The following is a 19,989-nucleotide window of genomic DNA, read 5'->3' on the forward strand; positions in this document are numbered from 1 at the left end:
GATCAGTGATGAGGGGATAAACCCTAGGATGGACAGAAAAAAGTGAGGTGGGAGTGGGCCAGGGTGGGGGTAAGGGAGACAGCGAGTGAGGGGATGGTGGGGAAACCAAACAAGGTGCAGAGTGTGGTTATAGGGTCATAAGACATGAGCTGAGGTGAATCTGAATTAAAAAAAACACAAGATGGAAATAATGGAGGGGAGGGAAAGAAGATAAATAGAGGACCTGGGAACATGACTTTTTATGGACCTGAGAAAGTCTTTAAAAGATCTATGACTGGCAGCAGGGTTGGTGTTTTGTAAACCTGAGGTGAAGCTAAGATTAGAAAGTTTAAGGGGAGAGACAGAGATTGGCAGAGGAGAGATCAGAGAGTTAAGCGGCGAAACAGAAAAACTGCAGGATCCAGGGGAGTCTCTGCAAACACTGCGTGAATGTGCAGACAAGTGACAAATTAAAGGAAAAAACAACATAGTATATGCGTGAGGTGAACAACTTCAATGCAGTTTGGCATAGATTCCACATTTCTGAGCTTGACAAGCAGGGATGAACACTTCTGAAAGATATTCCCTCATTTGGCGTTTTGATCATGGTGGAGGAGAGCACAGATCTGTGAAGGCCAGAGCATGTGATTCACCTTATTTTCATAGTGAAGGCATTCAGTGAGCCCTTGTGCCCTGTGTATGTGGGTACCATCATCCGGAGACCACTCATTTAAGTACTGCAACTGTCTGTGCGCTGTAGCCCTTGTCCTCTTTATTGAAAACTGACTGATGTTGCATCTGAATGCACTTGAGCAGCCTAAATGACCCTTCATGTCTCCCCCTGACTGACGAAATACTCTGGTTAGCTTCACATTAAACTCAACCTAGATGTACCATTTTATTTTTCAACATCACACCTTTAAAGGTCTGTGCACACCTCTGTTGCTGCAGTAAATCAGTTTCTTTTAGTTATGACACAGCAGCACTAGAACAAGGCTTAATTTCAGATCTGTGGAATCTTTTGGAGTAGTCTTAGTTTAAAAAAAAAAAAGAAAAAATCTTTGTTTTTTTTTTACTTTGTGTTTTCTGCAAAGGATACAGTACAGAGGAGACAAAAACATGGGCAGAGATATGTGTAATGATAAGCAATGTTACTACTTTGTCTATTCACATCTCTTTCCCATTATCTAATTCCAACAATATTATTTTTAAGAAGCAAATAACTGATCATGTTCATTTGTATAATATGTTTTGTGTCTCATTTGTTCATAAATTGTGGTGAGAAAAGCAAAGAATGTGGCTTTAAACTTAAAACTTTATTTGGAAATGAAACAACAACAAATAGAACAAACAACATGAGTCAGCTGTTGTAGCTTATAACAATAGATATAAGACTTAAAGCCTAATATGTTAAAACAGCATGACTCACCAGACTCAAGTGGAATACGTATAAGGGTAAAGTAAAACCATGATTGTCAACTTCTTACTTCAAATCTCAGGACACTGATTTGGATCATCTCTATCATAATTTCCCTATCATAATTTAACTTTAATTGGGTATGACTGTACATTTGTGAACCCAAAAGATGACTATGGCAAAAAAAAAAGAAAAAAAAAAAAAAGAAAAAAAAAAGTTCACTGCTCACGATTCTGCCTGGATGAATTCAGGTCTGTAGCTTTAAAGTGTTGACCTTTGTCTGCTGGAGCTCAGTGATGACAGCCGTAGACTGGCTGTGTTTTTAGATGAACTGACCCTGGATTTAGAGAGATGGATCCGGGACAGTGTTGTAGGACAAAAGCAGAAAAAAAGGATTTGTTTGCAGTAATACAGGCAAAGATAGAGAGATATGGGTGTGTAATTTGGTTTTGTATTCATAGATGACTAATATGTTGTACTTGACCTCTATGTCTGTAAATTTTGCTATAATCTGCATTTTATGGCTAAGATGCATGAAATTGGGAAATTCTCAGTTTTAATAATTTTTTTTAATAACTCAAAAAAATGTTTGTAGATATTAAAACTATGTGCTGCTTGTATGTAATCTTAAAAAACAAATAACAGTGGAACCCTCTCATGGTATTTGACAAAGAGCGTTGCAACAGGCCTTATAATTTAACCTGCAGGAGATAAAATCAAGGTTAGATAAACACTAACCTTCCATCTGCAGCTCTCGCCAAATCAAAAGACAAAATAGATGACCTGACATTGTTTCACACTGCTGTGGAAAGTGAAGACACTTTAACCATCTGTGTTCAGGCACATACCTGAAAACATCTGTTGTTAGCTGAAGTCTGTCTCAGTTGCTAGATTTAACTGGAAGTTTCACAATTGAACACTGAGGAAAAACATCTGAGCTGACCAAATATGAAATGAAAATTTTTCAGGCATGTCAGGATTTTGGGTTATGTGAACATGTCAAAAACAGTAAATTTCTAGTCTTTTCAACACTGTTCATTGTGTTTTCAGTCTGAATATAATATATGCTACATTGCAAATGAGAAAACTTTACTTGTAGATATTAACACTAAACCTGATGAATAAAACTTAAGCAGCAGAGTCCATCTTGGAGCAACCTTGACAAAAAGTGTTTCACTCTTGTTGGTTGTGACAGTTTCCTCCTGTAGGAGCAAACAGTGATCAGCTCCTTGGTACTTAGTTTCCTTTTCAGGAATATCTTGATGAAACAGTTGGCCATGCTCATCACTTACATCATGCAGATTGGTTGGGGGAAAAAAAATAAAATAAAGGTGTGTATGGTGGAAATAAATTTTGACTGACATTCTGCAACCCATGAGAGCTGAGCTTAGAGGAGAATACTTGACCACCAATGAGTTTTCTAATTGGGTTGAATGAAAATTTCATCTCAGCTTTGACTCCCTTTACACTGCATCATGTTTTTCAAGCCATATGGATGTGACAAAGTGGGTGAGAACTACACCATTTATCTCTGCCACCATTTTACCTTTTAATTTAACCAGTCTTGTTAGGCATTTGTTTTAACCATTATTCCACCTTTATTCTGTCATGTGCAGACACAGGCTATCCCAGGTTTGAGTTTGCATTATGTTTGGTTACAGGTCATCTAAATCATTTCTGGTTAAAATCATACATGGCCAAGTATACTCAAGTTTAAATTGGTTTATCAGTTCAATTATGTATTCTTTAAGTTCAGTTTTGTTAAGTTCATACTTACCATACACACCATGTATTGCAGGGACAAAGTGAAGAAATGCTCTCTTACTTCCTGCTTTTATAACCTTGCTGACATCATCAGTGATGCAAACAGGTTGAAACCAAATAGAGGGATGTTGGTTATTTCAAATGAGAAAAGTATTGTTTGATATACAATGACAGATTAAGCATGAAAAGACATTATCAGTTAAATGACAGGGGGAGAAGCTCTCTGGGAAATGTAGAAGAAACTGATGTTCCTGTTGTATTCTTTTTTCTCCAGTTGAAGTGGTCAGTTTACCCCCTGCATGGTTTTACCCAAATGTACCTGTGCCTTCAGCAGTATATATATGGCAGTTGAAAGTTGCTAAGAGAGGACATCACTGGTGGAGCTGAGTGCATGTTATGTTAAGTCAGTTTAATTACCTCCGCCAAGGAGGTTATGTTTTTGCCAGGGTTTGTTTGTCTGTCTGTTAGTGTGCAACATAACTCAAAAAGTTATGGACAGATTTGGATGAAATTTTCAGGGTTTGTTGGAAATGGGATAAGGAAGAAATGATTAAATTTTGGTGGTGATCGGGGGTGGGGCCACTGATCAGCCTTGGCGGAGGTCTGCGCTCTCCGAGTGCTTCTAGTTTAGTATGAGTTTAGATTTCTTCAGTTAAGCTGTGTTAACTGTAAATTTTTTTTGGTTGTGAAGATTTTTGTAACATGAGAAGCTTGGTGACACCTTTTGTAAATAAATAACTTTTGTACTGGGACAATGTTTCTGAGTCGGCCTCCTACTAGTGATAGTGTGATGAGGCCCCGTAAATGTGTCAAATCTTTTTGGCCAAATGTTTCATCAAAAGCCCGATCAGACAAAGCCCCGTTTAACAGCTCATTTGAGAATATTGACACCTGCTGGTATGTTACATGTGGGCTAGTGGATCTCTTGGTATACTTATTCAAGTATTATGTCAAAATCTCAGTTTAAGGTATTGTAAAGCCAGATGAAATACATCTGTTCAGATCATGGTATATCAGTGAAGTAATATTGGTGGTATATCAAAGTGTCTATAGATCATTTGTGGTATGTATACAGTATGTAGCTGTATTTGTGGATAAACGGTTACAGAAAGTGCTTGTGTGACTGGGATATGTTTGAGATTGGGCAAGTTGGGTGGACATTTTGGGGTCCTTTACTGATATTTATTCAGGAATAAAAACACTTTGACAGGCGATTCCCTCTTATTGATATAACTTCCTCAACCTTAGAATATGAAAATGAAAAACGAGCCAGTCACATGATTTCAGCAAACGTGGCCTAATTTGTATTTTGTCCTGTGATACTCTGAAAAACGATACAGGCCTTAAGACAGGCTTCATTTGGCCACACCCCCTTGGCTCAATACATGCTTTGGGGCTTGAGTATCAGATGCAACATCACTACCTCCTACCCAAAATCCATCCGCTCAGGCCAGGCCTACCACATTTGGTGGCAGTTGTGGGTCTCAGTCCAGTAGGAGAGAAAATGTCAACTAGACATACAAAACATCAAGTAGCTGAGTGTACACCAGACACATCCCAAGATGTCCTTGACCGGCAGTAGGCAGCAGGTGGTCAACCCCAGGACCAAGAGAGCATGGCAGTGCTAACAAGTCTTCTGTGAGGTCTGATGCAACAGCAGGTGGACCATGATGCCAGGGCAAATCAGGAATGCAAGCGAGGACAGGTGGAAGGACATGTGGAAGCAAATTCAACACCCAGCTCCAACAGGAAGTGCAGTAGGACTGCCAGGATCATCAGCAGCTGAGGGAACTGAAAATTATTTAATCACCTTTAAAAGAATTGCTCTTGCCTGCCAGTAGCCTCAGGATGAGTGGGCGCTCTACCTAGCACCAATGCTAACTGGTAAAGCCTGTTCAGCATATGTTATGGACATTGATGATACCATAGACTATGGAAAGGTTAAGTGTGCTGTCTTGCAGAAATTTGATATCAGCGCAGAGACCTATCAAGTGAGGTTCCACTCCAGGAGAAGAGGAGTTCTATAAAGAGCTAAAGGTCCACCTCAGGGACTTGTATGAGAAGTGGATGACTCAGAAAACAGAGCAAATTGGACAAACCATCATAATGGAGCAATTCCTCAAAGTCATGAGCTTCACACCTGGATGAAAGAATGGAATCTGAAGACCTCCAAAGATGCGGCAGAACTGGCCGAAGCATCCCTGGTTGCTTGAAGTCTGTCAAAAGAATACCCCCCAGCTAAGCCCTGCCCACCCACACAACAAATTAAACCAGTTGGTGGTATTGACTTTAGAGCCAGAAATATAAAACATAGTTCCTCCCTTTCAAATTCAGCTAAATTTATGCTCAGAGATAAAGCTCTCTTGGCATGCCTTTTTTGTGATCAGAAGGGTCATTTTAAGACAGTGCCCTAAGATGTATGTTAGCCAAAATTACATGTGCTTTACCTCCCAGCTAACCAATAGCATGGTTAAAAGGGATAACATTTTAGAATGTCACGGTGAGGAGCTCACAATAGGCATGTTAACTGAGGACTGACCTTGTGTAGCTCTTCTTGACTCAGGAAGTGATCGCGCCCTAGTTAAACGGGACAGTCTCCCAAGGGATGTCATTTTTTGTGGAGGAACTGTTGATGTCTTTTGTATCTATGGTAATAGGGTAGAATATCCCATACATAGCTGAGGTAGCTATTCAGGTTGATGGCCAACAGCATTGGCTGTCAGTAGGAGTATTGGAACACCTTCCTTATCAGGTGGTGTTAGGCTGTGATATCCCTATTCTTGCTGAGTTGATAGCTATGCAGTCTTGTGAAGCCAGCTGCACCAGTGACAGTCTGCTAATGGTCACAAGGTCTAAAAGCAGGTAAGAACACACTAGCTCAACTGTAGAGTGGGAGGAATTGCTGTTTGCAAATGAGGAAGTGCCTGGTGGTGAGAACAACAGACAGCTTAAAGAAAGGAAAAGCAGGAGACAGAGGTGACAGGACAGAGTAAGGGGAACCAATGTAGCTGAGCACTTAGATGAACATTTAGACCCTGACATTGTTGCCATTCCTAGTGACAATGCTAAACTATAGAAAGAGGATTTTATACTTAAAACCTTGTTCTCTAAATGTGTGCCTGAGACAACTCAGGTTGTAGATAGAGGAAAGAACTACTTGTGGTTAAGAGACAGGCTGTATCACCATAGCCGAATTGGTGACCAGCTGGTCTCCACTTCTACTGGCCTCAGCGGTATGCAGATACAGTGAAATACTTGTCCTCAGTGTCAGCTAACAGCTCCAAATAGGAAGGAAGATAGGGCCCCTTTGATTAATATGCCCACTATTGATGCACCCTGTTCCTGCATTGCCACGGACATTGTAGGCCCACTAGAGAAAAGTGGTGCAGGTCACAAGTATATACTGGTAGTCTGTGGTTATACCACAAGATATTCCAAGGCCTTTCCCCTGAGGAAGATTAAAACCCACCAGATTGTCAGTTGCCTCATTCAGATGTTCTCTAGGGTTGGCATGCCGAAAGAGGTCATTACAGACCAAGGTACAAATTTTACATCAAGTTTGCTTAAAGAGGCTCACAGCTTGCTGGGTATTAGAGGTGTGAAGACAAGTCCTACCATCCACAAACAGATGGCTTTGTTGAGCACTTTAATAAAACACTCAAGTCCATGCTGAGAAAGGTTGTGAATGAGGTCTGGGTCAGACTGGGACTTGTGGCTTCCATTTTTGTTGTTTGCATATAGAGAAGTTCCTCACACATCAACTGGATTTTTACCATTCCATCCAGTGAGGGGTCCAATGGATGTCTTGAAGGAGGCCTGGGAGGCTCCCATGCCTCAACAGCAGAGCAGTGGGCTCTCATAGGTTCTGAAAATGAGAGATGAGCTGGACCTCTTTCAAGAGCTTGCCATTGATAATCTGGCTCAAGCACAGCAGAGACTGAAGCAGAGTTATGACAAGGCTTCTAGGAGGAGAGGTTTCCAGGGGGCAGAAAGTGCTCCTACTGCTGCCAACATCTACCAGTGGTCTCCTTGCCAAGTGGCAGGGGCCATACATAGTCAAAAAGAAGACAGGACTAGTTACATATGTGCTCTGCTTGCCAGATTACCACAAGAAACATCAAGTTTTCCATGTGAATATCCTGAAAGAGTGGTACGACCAACCAGAGCAGTCTGTAATCTTCAGGAGCAGTATTTTCCATCTTCATCTGAGACTGCAGTTTTTCCAGATGTCAGTCATCTCCCTCCAAATCAATGCCAGGAACTGCAAACTCACATGAGAAAAGAACTCTTCAGCCTTGAACAAGGTCATACACACCTCATTGAACATCATATCCGTCTGTGTTCACCTGACCAGCTGCCAATCCAAGACACAACTTGTCGCATCCCAGCCAGACTTGCTCCTGAACTGAAGCAGGAAGTGAAGGGGATGGTGGCTACAGGAGTCATTGAGCTGTCGTGCAGTGTGTCGTGTAGCCCTGTAGTATTGGTTCCAAAGAAGGTAGACCTGAAATTGAGATTTTGTGTTAACTTTTCAAAATTGAATGCTGTGTCTGCTTTGATCCTTATCCAATGCCAAGGGTTGATTAACTGATTGAGCACTTGGGACATGCATGTTTCCTGATGACCCTTGACCTCTGCTAAGGGTACTGGCAAGTGTCCTTAACAGAATCATCAAATGACTTGACAACATTTAGAGTTCCAGGTGGCCTGTTTAGGTTTAAAATGATGCTCTTTGGTTTGCATGGAGCACCAGCAATGTTTTAGAGGTTAGTAGATGAAGTTTTGAGAGGAGCAGAGGACTATACCACAGCCTACACTGATGACATTGTTATCTTAAGCTGGATCTGGGAGGAGCACATGCAACATCTTGCTGATGTCTTTCAACAAATCCAAAGTGCCGGACTGGTTATCAATGCCAAGAAGTGTCACATTGCTAAACCTGAGAACCAATACTTTGGCTATATGATTGGAGGTGGAGGTATCCATCCTCAGGTAGGAAAGGTTGTGGCTATTATTGCTTCTCCACTACTTAACACCAAAAGGAGACAACAGTCATTTTTGGGTTTCTAAGTTGGTATTGCTGACACATCCCCAACTTTTCAAGGTCTGCCATACTGACTGACATGATTCACAAATCTAGTCCAGTAAACTTTAAGTGGACTAAAGAAAGTGAAAATGCTTTCAATGACTTCAAAAAAATTGCCTGTGTCAAGGATCTGTTTTGCAATGTCGAGATTTCACTCTTCCCTTTACGGTGCAGACAGATGCCTCTGAAATGGGTCTTGGAGCTGTGTCACTGCAAGGAGAGGAGGGAAACCAGTTGCCTGTGCAGTACATCAGTCGTAAACACTTTCCAAGGGAAATTAGGTACTCAACAGTTGAAAAGGAAGCACTGGCTATTAAGTGGGCTTTAGACACCCTGAAATATTATCATATTGGCAAAGAGTTTGCTCTGGAGTCTGCTCATCAGCATACTGGACCTGATTTAGGGAAAACTTAGGTATTTTTCTTAGCATACAACCAAAACAGTCCACAGTAGTTTGCAGTTTTATTGTTTCTTTTCAGACCACTTTAATTACAATATGATGAACACAATTATTGTGTGTTTCTGCCCAGTGATCAAACAAACCTATGAAACCTTGCAGCTTTATCCTGCAGTAGTTTGTGCAATGTGTTTTTCAGCTAATTTGTGTGTGGTATGTCTGCTAAACAGATACTTTGGTGTTCCTATTAGATTATGTAAAACAGGGGAAGTCCATTTCTATATATGCACATTACAGACATTACAGCTTAGATAAACACAGTTCACCATGACATGTTGTTTTTTCTGTTTTAATGTTTACTGCTCAGTTTATCACATTATGTGTCATTTACCTGGTTTTTAAGCCGTTACACTTGGGGAGTCTTATACACACCTGTGAACTCAGCCTCAGCTCAACAAAGACAGGATGTGAATACAGTGATGCTCTACTCACTAAAGTTGTTTCAGACATGTCTCTCCCTGCAATATTTTCAGTTCATTCTGAGACATGACCACATTCCACTAAATATGATTAATGGGTAGTACTGTGCATTCGTTTCATTACACTTTGTGCAGTTATTCTTTGTTGTATTGAACAGGAAGTATGTGACAATAAAACACAACAATGAAGAATGTATGAGGTAGGAACTTAAAGAAAATTCCATCAATGTGACGTTTATAGTTCTTCATCAGTCATGTCTAACTTCTCTAAAGTTAATCTGATTTTTTTTATTTAACTTCATCTTAGTTTTATATTAGACCTAAATACACAAGATGTGATCTATGACAGAAGGCAACAACTCGGGTTTTATCAAGATCAAGGAAAGAGAATTCAATGAAGGTGGTTATGAGAATTTCTGAATTTTTGTGCCAACTATCTGAAACTCTTCACTCCCACAGTAAGAATCAAGATATTAATTGAATTGTCTTGTTGGAAATGTTTTTCTGTGTTGTTACATCTATTGCCTGGTTTTAATTAAACAAAAAGTAATTGCACAGAACTGCTGGTTATGGAGTTACTGATTTAGGGTTTTTCACATTGTTTAAAGACACAAGATTTTTTATTGTCCAGACCTACTTTATAACGGCTGAAACCCATATCATGTTCATTTCAGTTAATTTCCTGATGTAAAATGTCATCATGTGATTTATCATAGAACTTAAGTAAATAATTTAAAAAGAAACCTGGAAACGAATTGAAGAAATATAACAGATAACCTAAAAATAGGTTTAGGTCTGTTTATCATTGTGAATCCATGTGCCTCTAATCAGGATGTATGGCTTAAACAGTACAATAGAGTCCAGAATAACAAAGTAGATTTGTCCATAAGGCTCATTAAGTGTCACTGACCTCTTTACCTTGTTTTGAACAAATGGGGCCCTGGGTGGTGAAGGGTAGGACAGGGAGGGGTGAGCGGATTAAAACCACAAACACAAACTGTTATAATGTCAATTTCACATTAAGCTATGATTTATGATTATTACTACTCATGTGACTCTCAACTTCACATTGTGTAAAGCATCTTTTAGCAGAAACCGTGTTAGTACTCACTGAACTTCATTTGATGCATTTAATGCCAACAGGAAGCTGTAATATTTGACTTTGGTTTTGTAACTATGCTGTTAGGCATTACGTAACTTCTCTTAATCATACAAAATATGGAAAGTTGACGTCATTATGTTGATAGATTTTTATATGTAAGTGTATATTTAGAACAGAACGTGGTCAGTTTGTGCTGCTTAGTGTTAGGATATGGGAGATGCATAAATACATGACACTTAAGAGAGGATTAATGCAGACTTTTAGGGTACTGCATGATTCCAGTGTGTGAGGGAGGGAAAAGGTTAAAACCAAGGTTCCATTAAAACAGGCCCGCCGACCCAATTCTGCAGCGAAGGGGGATTATAACACAGGGGGGAGTGAGAGTGTTAATATGGGCCATAAACAGTACTTGACTCAGTACCTAATGCACGAGACGACGTGGAGGAGGGGGCTGAATGGAAGCAGTGGTCGTAATGGGAAGGATAAGACAGAAGTGGGGAGTTGAGTGACACTCGGCTGGACGTCAATGATTAAATGATCTCTTGCTGGATTACTATTCCATATTCTAAATGGGAGATTTTTTAAGCTTCATAAACAAATGCACTCATTTACGGGGGATTAACAGTAATCTCTCTATTTCTATCCTTTTCTCCCTGTGCACCTCTCACTCTCTGCTCTTCTCTCTTACTGCCTCAGTGCCTGTAAATGGCACTTTCTCGTACTATGTAACAACTCTACTTACCGCTATGAGTTACTGTCTAATTGCACATGCTTCTACATTTAGCAGAAAAAGACTGAAAAAAGCTTTAACTCTTGAGTTCTATAATCAGCAGGCAGTGACAGAGGGTGTGAGGTAATCGCTGAATAGATTACATGCACATGCTTTCACTTTTCAAACCCCTTTTTTCTTGGTTTAATGCTGTTTCTGTCTTTCAATTCTATGTGCTTTCAGAATGTAGCAACTACTGTAGGTGACATTACTCTGACGCAGTTCTTCTTTTATTTTCTTCATATTAAAAGTGTAATTATTCAATAAGGCTCAATTAGCTGTAAAAACAGTGCAGACTGACCAGGGGAGGGGAAATTACAGTGCTTTACACGCTTACCTTCATCTTATTCAGTATAAATATATACACAAGCATGCAAACACTTTACATGACAGATAAGGGGTGAAGTGTGTCAGAAACCACTAGAATTTATGTAAAGCAGACAATGTTCATGGCCAGCATAATGAGTACTTTTGTTCCTGTTACAGGATTGTCTGACTGTTCCACTTAAAACTGACGCAGATGAAAATAGATTCTCCTGGTTTGTCAGGTTTGTTCCAGCTCATCACAGCTCATCTTTGCCCCCCGTCACCCTGCCTCTCCCTCGGTTTCTGTCCTTCGGCGCTTGGCTGCGAGCATTTCGTCCGGCTGTTGCGCTGCCCTCTGCCACCTCCTCCTTTTTGACCACTTTCTGTCCATCTGCAGCCCACATGGCCTCTGCCTCCTCACGCTCCTACAGAACAGAAACATGCACAGAAGTGACATGACAATGCTGATCTCCAGTGAAAAATAAATGCACCTGCTTATTGTTACCACAGCTTTGGGTTTTTGCTGCTAATCTAAGTTTTTTTTCATGCTTTATATTTTTATGTTATCATTTCATGTGGTTCTGTTCTATATATTACTGTACTGAAGTAGATTTTTCAGTTCAGTATTCATTTTTCTTTAAATTTTATTCCCTACATTTTACAATATTTTTTCAGAACAGGCTTGTTATTTTAATTTGAAGGACATTATTCATTATTTGTATGTGCCATATAAAGTCAGATTTTAGAATAGAACAGAACAGAATAGTTCTTTATTGTCACTGTTACAGGAATAATGAAAATGTTTTTAGCAGCTCTGTTCTTTAACCTTAATAGATGACAAAATAAACATTAAAAGACGTTCCCATGGCGTGTTCATTAATGCATATCACACAGGAAGCACAAAACAAGGTGAAAGAGACAAAAAGAGAGTAGAAGGTGACACATAACTGTGACACAAAGTTGAATTAACTTCGCACACAAACAGCTCATAGAAATATCTTTCTACAGCTTGCTTTTTATATTTTTCCTGTGAGTAACCTTCAGAGGCTTGACTATTTATGTTTTGAATCAGCAAAGGTGCATAAATATCCATGTCTATAAATAAGAATGTGTGTACTTTTGCCCCTTAAGGAATCTCCCTGTTGCTTTAAGTTAATTAACATCAACTTCATAAGTTAAACAGTTCAATAAGCATTTTCAAATGAATTTTGATTAGTTAAAGGGTCTTGCCATATGCTATATTTGTAGGAGGATTGATTGATTATTACTTTCAAAAGTGATACGTTCTGCATTGTTTTCACGTAATTCTAATACTTAAAGCTGCAGAAGCTGACATCAGGGAGAAAAAACTCAGCACAATCTGAAAATGCCCACCATCCTTCTGTAGCTGTCTCCTCTTAGCCCAAATCATAATACCAAAGATAAAGATAACTGATCTGACACTGTTGCACACTGTGGTGAAAAAAAGAACCTTTTCCCAGCTTCGAAGTTGAGCGAAACACATTTTAACAGCGATCTTTAATTACAGCTATAGAAAAACATCCATTGACATTCAAGAGGTTTGAGTGTTTCTCATAAGACAAAGTAGCTCCAGGCATAGCTAAAAATCTCATTTCATTGATTAGAATTCAAGTTTGCAAATTCCTGACTCTAATTATCTCTTTTTGGAGTCATTAGTCTAGGGATTCATTTACTTTTTCCAGTAGTACTGAGTGTTGAATAGCTGTGCTCAATAAAGACATGAAATATTATAATTATTATTGTTATATAACTGTTTGTATGGTATTAGGTTAATCACATTCTGTTTGTCTATTCTGGTGATTTAGATGCAAATCAGATCACACTTTATGACCAATTCATGCAGAAAACTAGAAAATTTCAAAGGGTTCACATACTTTTTCTTGCCACTATTTAACTCCCCTACCTGTCTGTGATCACACAAAGTCTGTGGCACAAAGTAATTTTTCTACTGCCTGAAAACAGAGATCAGAAAAATTGATAGAATTCTTGTTTCCTGTCAGACCACTTGAATTGCAATATACCAAAAAGGTTATTATGGAATTTTGCTCGATAACGCCAATCATGCGGTAGAGCTTAACATCATTAGACAAATTATTCTGACCAATTTGTTGTTTTTTCAAATGGATATACGATCAGCCTCATCATCATCATCTCAGACAAAGCCTAGTCATTGACCAGACATGTAAACAACCACCACATTTGCATCATCCTCCAGCACTTTTGTCACGACACCACCAACCACATGACTGGTCAGTGCTCACCATGTCTCTGTACAGCTTCTCTTTGGTGAACCAGAGGGCCAGCGAGCACCGCCGGCCGCTGGTCACTGCAGTAACACCATGAGGATTTACTGGACCTGAGGAGAAGCCAACTAGTCGACCACAGCTTGGTTTGACTCTGGCCTGAAGATGAAGAGGAGGCAAAGGCTGAAATACCTGGAGATCTAGCAAATATTCCTTCACAGGTTAAGAAAAGACTAGGTTAAGGTGATCAGATGCATCCAGTGTGACTTACTGTGACTGTTTTGGCATCCCTGTTAGTGAAGAATAACTCTCCACCGTCAAAGTTGTCGTTCAGGTAGAGAATGGCACTGGGGACAGAAAGACTTGATTTATTCCACCTCCAATAAACAGCTGTTACAGTTTGTACCAGTCAAGAGCTGACTTCAGAACAGCTCCAGCACAATACCTAAATAAAGAAAATAACTTTTGCATTGATTGATTGATTGATTGATTGATTGATTGATTTGTCTTCTAAAGTCTGATACTTTAGCCACTAGGGTTGAATAAATCAAAATAAAAGACATATGGTGTGTTTAAATAGTGATTTTTGCTTAAGATGATTCTTAACTGATTGAAATGACCCAGGATTCAGCCATGTCAGTCATGATAAGAGCTGTTAAATGGAAAGGAAACATCTTCTTTAGCATCAGATCCACTGAACCAACCATATGCAAGTAGAGGAGAGAACCCCTCAAAAACAATCAACATGACAGATGGGACGCACAGTTTCATCTTATGCAACGACTGTCTAATATGCCGATATGTTTGTGCCCTAAACTTTAGCTGAATATGGACATGACTGTTTGTATAAAATGTGTAAAAAGTTAATGCAGTAGAACCATTGTTTAATTCACATTAGTTATGCCTCATTTGTTTTATTAAGCACATACGGATGCCTTAATGAAACTGTAAAAACTGGACTATAAACTGGAGAATGAAAGCAACCAAATTAGGTTGGGAACATGTATATTTATATGATAAAATCCTACCATAAATTTGACAGATCATGTATTCAATTCAATATGTAAATTTAAGAATGATTACATGTACAGTAGTAAATTTGTTGGTCTAATTCGTAGCCCATTTTCATACAATCATACTCATTTGGGGAAATATTGATGTTTATATCTGAAATCAGCATGAACAGGACATCTTACAGGTGTAGTCATGATGTGTCCCAATATTTTGTGCATATAGTTTATAAACATCAATATTTCCTTCAAGTTTAATGGGAGATTTGTCCTCCTAAGTGAGATGTGAAGAAAAGAAACACCTGAATTCAATGTGTCCGCATACCTTTTTTTTTTTTTTAAAACAACTCATTTCTGACACGTTTTTATTATTCTCTAACTGAACAGGATTCATCTGTGAGTACCTGAGGTCTCTGTGTATGAATGCTGGTGGTTCTTTCCAGCACTGTTTGGTCTCCGGCTCAAGAAGACAGTTGTCAACATGTACAGGGTGAGACAGATCCACCCTGCCCTCCTGATCCCCTGGGTACACGAGGATTACAAATTTCTTATCATAATCATAAAATCTGTAGATAATGCAGTTTCTATGAGACATATCAAGAATACATTAATCTCCTCTTAGTGTAGTGTGGGTTATGCCTTTATTACCTTCTACAGCAGTGCGACAGACCAGGTGTGTGAAAGAGATGAAAAGCCCTGAGGGACTCCTGAAGTATGAGTGAAGGAGTCCAATCACCCGCTCCCCAAGCTCATGTAAAAGTCTGGCATCTGACTGGTTCACCAGACCATCCTGACTCAACTGCCAGAGAAATACAGGTGAAGATCAAAAAATCATATTAAACAAACATGTATCTATGACAAAAAAACACTGCACAGGAGGTATTGTCTGATTCTTCAGTTGCTGATGTTCAAACACATATTGTTGGAATGTGTTGTACTCTGTTGACCCACCTTTACTGCTCTGAGGACAGTAAGGCCCTCAAATGTTTCATGAGGAGTATGTGGGGATCGTCGCCCCCGGTAACCATCCCCAGCAGATGCCGCAGCCTGCCAGAAACAAAACAAAGAAAGCAATTATGATAGACAGATACTTTCTTCACCATCTCGGGAGAATTCGTGACATATTGCTGTTATCTTTAAAAAAAACAGGGCCATCATAACATCTACACATACTGTTGCTAATTGTATAATTCTGTCACACTCCTTCTGTGTCATGACTCCGTCCAATACAACGCGGTTGGTCCCATTCAGAAGCTCATCATCCATGGTGATGGTTACACCCACCTGAGGGACACTCCCACCTGGAGAGAAGACGAGTTACAGAGGGAAAATGAAGAAATTGGAAAATTACAGTCAAATGAGATGAAATAAATGTGGATGGTCTTACCTGCAAAAAACCCGCTGTCATCCACTTCTTCCACCTGCTCTCCCTCCTTCATTTTCTCATTCATTTTCTCCTTTTCAGCTCTGAAAAGGAAAGAGTCAATAGGTTTGGAAAATTACATGAACTTCTATATCTCATGCAAGTGAATCATCATCTTCCTGTCTCACCTCCAGTTTTCCCTCAGTGATTCAGGCACAACATCTTCTGGAGTCCAAAGATCCTGGATAGCAGACAAGTTTAAGTTTAGTGATTGAATATTTTTATTTCTGTATTTTATGAAAGAAAAGACAACAACACAGCAAAGGATAATGCATTACAACAGTGATGTTGAAAGGCAAAGACACACACACAAAGAAAAAGAAATGTTAAATAAAACATATACATGCTGAAATCCAAAAACACATCACCACAATTTAAATAATAAAAGTAACTGTGAAATAACCATGATAGGTAAAGTAGCAAAAGTACAGGTAGTTTCATTTATAAATCTGTTACCCTGCTCCAATAAAAAAATAAAAAACCTAACTTAACTTCTTTAAGCCTCTCTCACAGCCTCTTCCACATCAAGGCATTATGTATAAAACAGAAACGTCTTCTGGCATTATTTACTCTCTCACCATCTTTACTCTCTTTATCTGTTGGTCTTTTCCTAATGTTACCCTTCTGAAATGATCACTACTGAAATGAGTTCCAGGCAATGCATTTTAAAAACATTGTTTATTATGAAACTACATCGCCTATAGTTTGTCCTTAGGTTTAACCATCAAACCTCTTTACCAACCAAACATGCATAATCAAAATGACATGACAAATTTCTTTATGGAAATGTCAAAAGCTTTGTTTAGCTAAACAGGAACTCAAGTTTGCTGGCTCACTTAGATTGCATTTTAGCAGCAACAGATTCACAGGAGTGTGAATGTTAGAGAATTATTGTAGGATCCCTGGTTGGGATATCTGTACATCTGGTGTTGGTACTTACTGGGTCTATAAAAGTGAAGTCGAGATTCTCCACACCAAAATAGAGTAGTTTCTTCTCCTGCAGTGACCGATTAACATATCTGACAATCTCCTGTATGAAGAATGCAAGCAAAGTGTGGTTAGGATGACTTTGTATTCTCAAGTGACTTATTAAGAGATGAAATGAATGAATGACAGGAACTTTTCAGCATAACAAACACCCTGGAGATGATGGTAATGCAGTAGCTGTTGAGTGGTACCTGAGTAGGCTGTGTGCCCTGTGACTCTGTGTCTCCGCCTAGTGTCTCAGAGTAGAGTTGCAGGTTGTCTAGAGAGTCCTTGTCAGAGGGGTAAAACAGAAGAAGAGAGCGAAGAGTCTGAACAGCTCCACGAATATCACCAGCTGTGGAGAAGCACAAATGCAAAACAAAAGATGTAGTGCTGAGGACTTTAAGATAAATGTAGTATGACAGTGAGGTAAAGAAAAATCATAAGATGGGGTACATCAGAAGAAACTATGAACTAATGCATTTACTGTGGTCTGATATTTCACGATCCTGACCTTTAAACTGTGCAATGTGCAGGTGTTCCAACTGTGTGGGCAGGAAGTCCTCCTGGGAAGAAATCCTTCCAGGTCGTGTTGCCACTTGAGTGACACAGGACTGTTGGCATGAGAGCAGGGAGAGGGAAAGAGCTAGAAATAAAACACAAACAGTCAAATCCAGACTGTCCCTCTGTCTTTACATGTGCATCATATAATAACTGTCATGGTCTTTTTGTCTTGCCTGCAGCCTTCTCAAAGACGCCATCTACAGATTCCACTCCCCTGTCCTCAGGGAGGCGCTGGGAGGTCACCTCACACTGCATCCGACACTCCTCTGTCTGCCGGAGTGTTTCATTCACACAAGCTTTCCATCTCTCTGTGGCATGTACCCAGTCTGAGGAGGCCTCATAGTGGACAGCAGAGTCATACAGACCCTGAGATAGAAGACAAAGAAACTTTAATAAGATTCAAAACAGAGATACTGCTAGACATTTAACAAAATACAAATACAAACAGAATGGTTTTCTGTTTCTTAACTAGAAGACAAATTAGTAGACCTTAAAGCACGTCATTACATGCCCAATTGAAAACCCTTTTAACAAGCGCTGGCAAGTTTTGACAAGAATACTGTTTCTGAGGAGACAAATTCATGTGCTTAAGTTTAGGAAACGAGTTACACCACATTTAAACTTTATAGTTGTTTGGATAGCTGAAAGTGAAGCGAGTAAGAAGGAATTTATCCCCAGGCAATGGTTCTTCACACCCACATCTGAGAATATAGAAATCAGTGCTGTCATAATAGATCTACCCCAGTAAAACTAAAGATTCACTGCAAGATGATACTTCCTTCACCACAATTTGGTAATTAAGCAGCAAAGAGGCGCAGGCTGATGGTGGAGTCACACAGAAGTGTTAGTGCAGTAAATCAAATAAAATTCCATCACTTCTCTTCTTCATTCCTCTTTTCTTACCCAGTGCTTTTCATTTTCAATCTCTCTGTCCTGGAAGGCCTCATCTGTCACTCCTTCCATTCGTCTGTACTTCTCAATGTTGTTCCTCATCTCCAAGTGACTGGGGTTAGCCACAAAGTAGGTATGAGCTGCTGATGCTGCTTTTTGCAACTTTTCCAGCTGACATTTCGGAAAAGGAGTTTGTTAGAGTGCCAGAGGGAGCAATGAGTGTTGCAGTGAAATCAACATACTGGTTGGAAACAATAGTTTTATAGGTCTTTGAACCTATTCGTGGTTAGGTGTCATGGTATTACAGTGTCATAGACTTACTTTGTAGTATGTGACCTGCAGGAAGTTGTAAGGGTTGCGGGTGCTAAATTCATAATCTATGTCAGTAGAAACAGGGAGCAGTCCTGTAGTGGAGACTGACTGTCCCATGCAAAACCTCAAACACTCAGCCTTCTGCTGCACCCAGTCCAACATCCACAGGTCCCACAGGCTCCCCACCCTCTCAGAGTCTGGGAAGAGACAATCATACAGGAGAAGTTTGAAGTAAATTTGAATTACACAGTTAAAAATGGTCTGCTAATTCTGCAGTTAATGATTTAACTGAATTCATCTTACTTGTTGTGCACATACACATTTGTCTGCCCACTGGCCACACACACAAAATATCCTCTCATATCTTACCCAGATTATTAAGTGCATCTTGTCCTGCAGATACACATTGATCATGACACTGTCTGCGGACTCTGAATAGTGATTCCTTGGTTGAAATGGATTTCTCCAAGAACTCCGCAGCCTTCCCCCACTCCCCGCTGAAATATGCACGTACCCCGCTGTAATACAAGAAATCATACGGCTGCAGGAGTGACAAACTATTCGAGCTGCTGCTCTGGGTAAGCTGAAATAATGACAGAAAAACAATATGAAACGCCACGTATACAGTGAGATGATCGGAGAGCAGCGCCATGGTCCCAGAAACAGCCCGATGAGTGAAGGAGACGAAGTTGGGAGAAGAGGAGGGACTATGGAAATGTTCAGGGAACTAGCTAACCCAAGGAGTTGGCTCTGCACACTTTCCTCCCTTTTGTGGGACCTAAGCTCTGTAATTTAAGGGAACATTAATTTCACTGCTCCTCCTTTCACTGAAATCTCCGCCTAGAGGTTTTAACTAATTAAACTAAGTTATATTTAACTTTTCTGGCTTGTTTACGTTCGTTTAGCTGCGCAAAAATAGGTTTAACGGAGAGGTGCTTAGCAAGTCAACGTGCAATTCTCGTATGTGACCGCGAGAGGACGCTGCTGAATGTTTTCAATAGACGTTACCGTAACGGGTCAAATACAGTCGGTTAAGATGAAATAAATGATTAATTATTGTCTGGTATGCATCATTTTTGTCAGTATAATCCTGCCTTTGTCGTTTTGGTCCAAATACAGGCTAAACTGATGAGTTACAGTGGGTAGACGAGAGACAAAAACAATTCATATGCAGACAGTAAACCTTACAGTGGGGGTTTGTATTTGGTACATTACGGTAACAAGCCCCGACCCCTTGGCGTGCGGTTAACTGGGTTCGTT

The 19,989-nt window shown here is 39.8% G+C and overlaps 1 protein-coding gene across 1 annotated transcript; it reads right to left on the reverse strand.

Moving 5' to 3' along the window:
* Positions 1-11,207: 11,207 nt before the first annotated feature.
* p3h3 (prolyl 3-hydroxylase 3) lies at positions 11,208-19,959 on the reverse strand. The gene is made up of 16 exons (XM_030157724.1): positions 19,099-19,959; positions 18,739-18,926; positions 18,430-18,588; positions 17,700-17,892; positions 17,477-17,608; positions 17,175-17,317; positions 16,937-17,026; positions 16,125-16,177; positions 15,961-16,040; positions 15,747-15,874; positions 15,525-15,620; positions 15,222-15,372; positions 14,978-15,095; positions 13,835-13,910; positions 13,582-13,722; positions 11,208-11,724 (listed from the first exon to the last, which is right to left on the reverse strand). The coding sequence occupies exons 1-16, from the start codon at positions 19,379-19,381 to the stop codon at positions 11,557-11,559; spliced, it is 2,199 nt and encodes a 732-aa protein (XP_030013584.1). The 5' UTR covers positions 19,382-19,959; the 3' UTR covers positions 11,208-11,556.
* Between the last annotated feature and the right edge of the window lie 30 nt (positions 19,960-19,989).

Source organism: Sphaeramia orbicularis, chromosome 16, assembly GCF_902148855.1.
Source record: "Sphaeramia orbicularis chromosome 16, fSphaOr1.1, whole genome shotgun sequence".
Lineage (NCBI taxonomy): Eukaryota > Metazoa > Chordata > Actinopteri > Kurtiformes > Apogonidae > Sphaeramia > Sphaeramia orbicularis.